Source organism: Corapipo altera, unplaced genomic scaffold (genome assembly GCF_003945725.1).
Source record: "Corapipo altera isolate COAL_440 unplaced genomic scaffold, ASM394572v1 295, whole genome shotgun sequence".
NCBI classification, from domain to species: Eukaryota; Metazoa; Chordata; class Aves; order Passeriformes; family Pipridae; genus Corapipo; species Corapipo altera.
Window position 1 is genome coordinate 4,001,339 of NW_020884936.1, and position 7,602 is coordinate 4,008,940.

General features: G+C 55.9%; 1 protein-coding gene across 2 annotated transcripts in view; it reads left to right on the forward strand.

Moving 5' to 3' along the window:
* Positions 1-255: 255 nt before the first annotated feature.
* The window catches only part of LOC113955257 (cytochrome P450 26B1), a 24,913-nt gene continuing 17,566 nt past the window's right edge, over positions 256-7,602 (forward strand). For both annotated transcript variants that reach the window (XM_027660538.1, XM_027660539.1), the window contains exons 1-2: positions 256-890; positions 3,062-3,286. In XM_027660538.1, coding sequence (XP_027516339.1) covers positions 687-890; positions 3,062-3,286 — 429 coding nt within the window. In that variant the 5' untranslated portion in view covers positions 256-686. The remainder of the gene's footprint in view (positions 891-3,061; positions 3,287-7,602) is intronic.

Below are 7,602 nucleotides of genomic sequence, written 5' to 3' on the forward strand. Positions count from 1 at the left end.
AGCGAGCGGGAGCCAGAGCATCTGCATTTGGACTTTTTTTGGGGTCTTTTTTTTTTTTTTTTTCACTCCGGAGCTTTTCTTTCTTTTATTTTTTTTTTCTCTCCTTTTTTTTTATTTTTTTATCATTTTTGATTTTTTTCCCCCTCGACTTTTTTCCCTCCTCACCCACCCCCTTTCTTTTTGGGGCGCCTCTTGCTTTTTTTTTTCCCTCCTTAATTTTCCCCTTCCCCCCCCCCCTCCCTCTCTTTTCGCGCAGCGTGGGGGTGTTTTTTGACTTTTGCTTTTTTTGTTGTTTATTTTTTTTCCGCCTGTGTCACTCTGTCAAGTTTATCCCAAACAAAGTTTTCAGAGAGAGCGAGCGAGAGAGAGGCGGAGGAGAAACGGCTTTTCACCTTTTTTTTTTTTTTTAATTTTTTTTTTAATCCTTTTCATTCTCCCCCCACTCTTTTCCCCCTGTTGTTTTTCCAACCTGCCAACGGAGAGAGGGGGGCGAGCCCGGCCCCCCTCGCCCCAAAGACCCCCCAGGCAGCTTTTAACGCGCGCTCCGCAATCGCCCTTTTTTTTTTTTTTTTTATTATTTTTTATTTTTTTTTCCCGGGCGTGCGTGTCGTGTGTGTGGGTGCGAGTGTGGTGCCTGTCAAGGGGCTGTTTCTCTCCCCACCCTCCTCCTCCTCCTTCTTCCAAATATGCTTTTTGCAAGTTTTGATCTCGTCTCGGCACTGGCTACCCTCGCCGCGTGCTTGGTGTCACTGACTTTGCTGCTGGCCGTGTCCCAACAGCTGTGGCAGCTCCGCTGGGCTGCCACCCGCGACAAAACCTGCAAGCTACCAATCCCCAAAGGCTCCATGGGATTCCCTTTAATCGGAGAAACCTTCCACTGGCTCCTGCAGGTAAGGAGGATTCCCCTCGCTGCCCTCCCTGGAGGTGGGTTGGGACCGGCTTTTTTTTTTTTTTTTTTTCTTTCATTTTTCGGTGTTTGTTGTCGGTTTGGGGGTTGTTTTTTTTTTTTGTTGCTGTTTTATATATTACTTTTTTTTTTTTTTTTTAAATTCTTCTTTCTCCCTCTCCCGATTGCATCATGCGGGTTTCTCGGCGAGCTCGGGGAGGGAACCGGCGCCCGGGGAGTTTGGTGTTGGATGCGAGGGGGACGGAGCCGGGCTGGGCTCGCCCCTCGCTGAGCTCCCGGCCGGGCTCTGCGGGGCTGCGAAAACCTCGGGGTCGCCCCTAAAGCTGCCAAACCCCTTCCTTCCTCCCCGTCCTCAGCCGAAATTCTCTCAAACCCCTCGGTTGTGCCGAAGCCCGGGGTGTGGGAGGCAGCAGCCCCGGCTGGATGTGGCCGGCGCGGCGCGGGGGTTCCTCTGGTTGTGTGTGTCCAACCCCCCCCCCCCCCCTCCGCTCCCGGGGGCTCCGTCCCGTCCCATCCGCCTTTTCCCGGGGCTGCTCCCGGCGGCTTCGCTCCGATCCGCCCGTGGGGGAAGCCCGCGGAGGTAATCGGGAGATTAACCCGGGATTAACCTCGCTAAACGCCCAACAAGCGGCGGGCGGAGCGGGATCCCCCCTCGGCCCGCGAGGCGAGGGGGAGACTGCCAAAAAAACCAGCGAAAAAGACCAAAATAAAAAGAGGAGGAGAGCGGGCGGGAGGCGAACGGGGGGTTACCCCGCTCCGGGGGTGGTGGAGGGGGGGGGGGAGAGCCGCGAAAGCCGAGCTGGGGGCACCCCGGGAAGGAAGGGGGGTTCGCAGCATCCCGGGGGGGACCCCCCCCCCCCCCCCCCCCCCTCCCCCGAGCTAAACGAGCCCGAGGGTTTCCCGCTGCGGAAAAAATAATCCGAATAATTACAATAATCAAACGGGAGCCCGGCGAGGATGCTCCCGCCTTTCTTTTCATTGACGGAGCCGCCCGGGGCAGGGCAGAGCTCCGGTCCCGGCGGGGAGAGAGCGGCGGCGTCCCCCGGTGTGTGTATGTGTGTGTGTGTGTGTGTGTGTGTGTGTCCCCCCCTTTTCCCCCCACCCCCGGCGCCGGGGAAGCCCCGACACGGCGGCCCCGCTGCCCCGGCGGCCCCCGGCGCCGAAGGGGTTAACGGCACGCTCTCAATAGGGCTTTATTTTTTAAAGAAATTTATCAGATTTTTACAGGGGGACCAGAAAAGGGGTTCTCGCTTTTCCACAGGGCTCCGTCCAAACAGAGCGCAGGGCTAAAAATACAAAAATTTTGTATAAATTGGACTCCATTCGAAACTTCTGCCACATAAAGGTCCTCTTTGTGCTGCCCTGGAAATGGTGTACAAATAACTCTTTATTAATGCCACAAAAAGGACTTTAATTATATTTACGCAGATCAAGAAACAGGGTCACCTGAACATCTGAAACCTCACAACCGCGCTTTTGTTTCAAAATAAACACACGCACTCACACCCCACCAGCACCGCGGCTGCGGCGCTCGCAAGCGCCTCTCCCCGCTCGGGATGGGGGGGTTTTTTGGGGGGGACCCCCCCCCCCCTTTCTCCCCCCGCTATTCCTGCGGCTCCGTCCGCCTCTTTGCCGACAAAAGCCCCTGGAGCATGTGGGAAAGTTATTAAACTCCCTGAAATCTGGAGATTTACTTAAGCAAATTGCAGCCTTTCGAGTAAAATCGGCCCGAGAGAGAGGGGGAAAAAAAAAAAAAAAAGGGGGGAAAAAAAAAAGGAGAGAGGGAGGAAAGAAAGGAAAGGAGGGAAGAGGGGGGGGGGGGGGGGGGAGGGGGGGGAAGGGTGGGGCGGGGGGAGGAGGAGGGAAAATAAAAATACGTTTAAAAGCGATTGGGAAGGTAAAGGGAGGAGGAGGAGGAGGAGGAGGAAGGGGGGTGGAGGGCACCGACCCCCGCCGGGCTGCGGGAGGAGCGGGCGGGCAGCGCCGCCGGAGGGAGCGGGGCCGTGCTCGGGTGGGAATTCCGGGGTTACCCCATTTCTACCCCCTCGGACCCCATCCGTGTTACCCCCCCCGACCCCCCTCCCTCTCTATCCCCGCCGCGGGGGTGCCGTGGGGTAACACCGACCCCCCCACACCCCCGACCCACCCCCGCAGGGCTCCTGCTTCCAATCTTCCCGGCGGGAGAAATACGGCAACGTCTTCAAGACGCACTTGCTGGGGCGGCCGCTGGTGCGGGTGACGGGGGCGGAGAACGTGCGCAAGATCTTGATGGGGGAGCACCACCTGGTGAGCACCGAGTGGCCCCGGAGCACCCGCATGCTGCTGGGACCCAACACCGTGGCCAATTCCATCGGCGACATCCACCGGCACAAGAGGAAGGTGAGCGCTGCCACGCGAGACGAGCCGGGGAGGGGGGGAGGGAGGGACGTGGGGGCGCGAGTGGGGCGTGGAAACACCTTCCCTTCTTCCTCTCTCCCCTTCTTGTCTCCTTCTCCCTTTTTCCCATTCTCCCCTGCTTTTCTTCTTTCTTTCTTCCTTCTCCCCCTCTCCTCTTTTTCCCTCTTTCCCTTCTTCCCTTCTCCCCTTTTTCCCTTCTTCCTTCCTTCTTTTCTTCCCTCCTTGTCTTCTTCCCTTCTTCCTTTCTTCCCTTCTTGTCTCCTTCTCCCTTTTTCCCCTTCTCCCCCTTTCCCCTTCTTTCTTTCTTCCTTCTCCCCCTCTCCTCTTCTTTCCTTCTTCCCTTCTCCCCTTTTTCTCTTCTCCCTTTTTTCCCTTCTTCCCTCCTTCTCTTCTTCCCTCCTTCTCTTCTTCTCTCCTTCTCTTCTTCCCTCCTTCCCTTTTTCCCTCCTTCTTCCCTCCTTCCCTTCTTCCCTCCTTCTCTTCTTCCCTTTTCCCTTTTTCCCTCCTTCCCTCCTTCCCTTCTCACCCTCATTTCCCTTTTTCCTCTCCCTTTCCCTTTTTTCCCCTTTCCTTTCCTCCTTTCCCTCCTGCCGGGGGGGTCCCTCTCGGGCTCCCCCTGCACTTCGTTGCTTTGAGGAGTTTAAAGGGTCACTGGGAAGGCGCGGGGAGGGCACAGGGGGGGTTCTGCTGAGGTGGGAGGGGGTGTTGCCCCTCTCCCCCCTCCATCTCTCCCCCCTCCGTGCCCGGTGACACGCGTGGGGGGCACTGCGGGGGCAGCGCGGGCCTGGGGGGGGGGCTCTTAAAAGGGCGACGAGCCCGGCGGGCTGAGGGTGGGCCCAAAGGGGAGGGGGATCCCCCGGAGTGTGCCCCCCCCTTCGCAGGGAGACCCCTCGGGCTTCGTCTCGCTGGGGGTGGTCTGGTGGTGCCGAGCGTTCCCTCGGATCTCAGGGAATTCGGGGGCCTCGGGATGAAGCACGAGGGGGGACTGAGCCGGTTTGGGGGGGGGGGCTGAGACCTTCTTGTGTCGCCCCCTCGTTGGTCTGGGGGTGAGACCCCCCCTCTTGCAGCCCCCAAGGCGGGTGGGCAGCGCAGGGCAGCTGGTTTTGGGGGTGCTGAGCCCCGGCAGATGTGGGGTTGGGGTCCTCATGTCCCACTGTCCCCCCCAGTGGCAGTGGTGACACTGGTGGAACGACTGGTGGTTCTCCCATCCTGCCCTCCACGGGACAGGCTCTTTCCCAGCTGGATGAGGGCAGGGAGCGGATTTGGGATGGAGGAGGTGTGTCCCCCATCTGTGCAGTGTGGAGGCAGCAGTGCTGGCACAGGCAGCACGTCCCCAGTGCCACCAGAGTGTCCCCATCCCTGCCTCGGGGCCGGGTCCCTTCTCCTCTCTGCTCCAGCAGGATTTCCTATTTTGGTGTCTGTAAAATCCCTTCCAAACCCTCTTTGCTCCTGGGGGACACGATGAGAAAACAAACAGCACATGACACCCATTAGTCGCATTTTTCAATGTGACACCACAAGAAACACCAACACTGTCGATCCCAACCCCAAACTCGACAAACCCAGCGCCTGCAATTTGGGAGGTTTTTTTTGCCTTGAGGAGGGAGGTATTTTTTCCAACCTTGCTGTCCAAGAGAGAGGGCAGGAGTTCACGGGGCTGCCTCCACCAGGGAGCAGAATTTGGGGCAGGATTGGGATGTGGAGAGCGATGGATTTTCCTCGGCAGCAGCTTTGGCTCCTGTTTGTTTCCCATCGAGGGATCAGGCAGCGGTTTGAAGGTGTCTCTGTGCTCCTTCCCTGCTTCTTTTTTATCCCCCTGCACAGCAAGATTATTCCTTGCTACTGGAAAGTGGCCTTTGGTTGGGATCTCCTTAATAAAACCACGGAATTCAACCCTCAGGAACAGACTCAGGGGAGGCCAGGAGAGTGTGGGTTATGGGAGTGGGGGCTTGGAAAAGGGAGTTCTGACCTCTGTGGGATCCCAGTGGGTTTGTACTTTGTCCCACAGCTCGGGTGGGCAGTGCCAGCCCCAGGAAGGAGCAGTGCCAGCAGCACAGAGCAGGGACAGCCTCCCTCCCTCTAGAGTTCTACCTGATGTCCTCACTTGGGTGTTTTTTCCTAGTGGGAAACACGTGTCCCACCCTAAGCTGGGAAAGCAAATGCTTTCGGAATTTTCTGAGTCCAGAAGCTGGTCTGGATCTTGTGAATCTTCTCCTCAAAGCCCTTTTTCCCTCCCTGATTAGGTATTGGATACTGGGAAGGAATTCCTGTCTGTGAGGGTGGGGAGGCCCTGACACAGGTTGGGCAGAGAAGCTGTGGCTGCCCCTGGATCCCTGGAAGTGTCCAAGGCCAGGCTGGAGCAACCTGGGATAGTGGGAAATGTCCCTGCCCGTGGTAGGGGATGGAACTGGATGATCTTTAAGATCCCTTCCAACACTCAAACCATTCCATAATTCCGTGGTTTTTGGCATCACACACAATCCCAAGCTGGCAAGGATCCTAATTCCTGTTTAAGGGGTGGCTAAAGCCTCCTGGGAACAGGTATTCCAACAAAACACTGTCCCAGGATGACCCTTTCTCCTGCTCTCACACCTTTGCTTCGAGCTCCAGCAAACCTTTCCAAACACTTTCCTTGGATCAGCAGCTCTGGGGACGCTGCAGAAGCTCATTATTCTTTAATCTTCCTCTTTCGTTGTCGTGAGGTTGAGAACACGGGGCTGAGCTTGGGAAATCAGGGGGATTATTCCCATTTCTTCAGTTGATCTCCTCTTAATTACCGCTTTTGGGAGCCGAGAATCTCGTGCATCACTCCTGATCCCCGAGGAATCGCTTCTCCCCTACAGCCCATCCCTTGCCCTGCATTCAGAGCACCCAGAGATCAGGTGAACCTGCTTCTGAAGGGGAGAAAATCGAGCATTTTGTTCCTGTCAAGACTCAGATGACCTGATGGAAGCTTTTTCCAGGCCAGGTGCCTTCTCCCTGCCTGTGTTCATTAACCCCCAGCTTCTGTTGCCGTTAAATTGGCTTTTAACTCCCCCCACCCTGAGGCTCTGAGAGGTCCAAGGAGAAGGAACTCAGATCACATTTAAGATTCAAGGTGCAGGTTTTAATTTGTACCTCCCTCTTGACCTGCTGGAGAACTGAGCAAGGAACTTGTTGGGCAAAAGGCAGGTCTTTCCCAGAATTCACCAGCTTTCCTAGTGAGGATTTTAGTTCTAAGAAGAACTTTAAAAGAATCGGAGCAGCGTGAAAGCTCCAGGCAGGAGAGCAGTGGGACTTCCTGGGAAACCTTTTTTGGTGGCTGCTGATTCAGTTTAAAGCACTGTGGGGCTTTCTGGAGCAGCACTTCTGTCCAGGTCTCCAGTTCTGGTTTGTGCCTCATCTCTGAGCTCGAGCCTTCACGGGTTCTTTTCCCTTTCTCTGGTCCTGCCAGGAATAAGAGGTGTAATTTCTCAGGAGATCTCGGGATTTTAGCAACACAAGGAAAGGTGGAGCGTGAAATCCACGTTTTCACCCTCCAGCCACCGGGGTCACCTCCAGCTCTTGTCCAACCAACCCTTCCATGGTCAACAGCTCTGATGAGTCCTTGTCATCCTTCCAAAAGCATTTCTTTGCAGCAGCCCTGGCAGACAGACACTCTTTCCTCATTCCCTGGCAGAGGAGCCGTGGTCTCCTCCCGGTGGCACAGATTGTCACCGAGATGGGAAGATGAGCTCCAGCAAAGAGCTTGAAAACCCAACATGTTCTTGCAGGAGGTTCCTGGGAGCTCGCCAGGAACCGGCTGCTTTGCTGCTCCATGTGTTTTCCAAGGAGCTTTCCAAGGAGTTTTAGCTCTTCGGTGTAACTTCGGGATCAGCAAATCGCGGCTCTCGGATGTGCTGTAGGACACTTGGGGGGGGGGTGATGGGATGACTCAGTCTCTGGAGCTCTTCTCTCAGGTTTAAGTTCCCTATCTCAGCTGGTTTTCAGGATCCTACATGGATTCATTATCCCATTCCATGAAGGGGGTGAATCTCCTCTTCTCTGGGATCCCAGAAGCGTTAATCCCGTGGGTGCTGATAAAGGACTCGGAGGTGCACGTGTGGAAGGTGCTCAGGAGGAGCAAAGCCACATTGACTTGGCTTTCCCATCCCCAATTTATTAAATCTCCCCTGCAGGAACCTGTCAAAAATCACAGAAATTGAGGAAAACATCCCCCTTTTTGGGAAATTAACTTTACAATTATTAGAGAGGGCGTGGAGTCGGCTTGGAGCAGGGATGTGCCAGTGGGGTGGGATGGAGGGGGAGAGCAGGGCTGG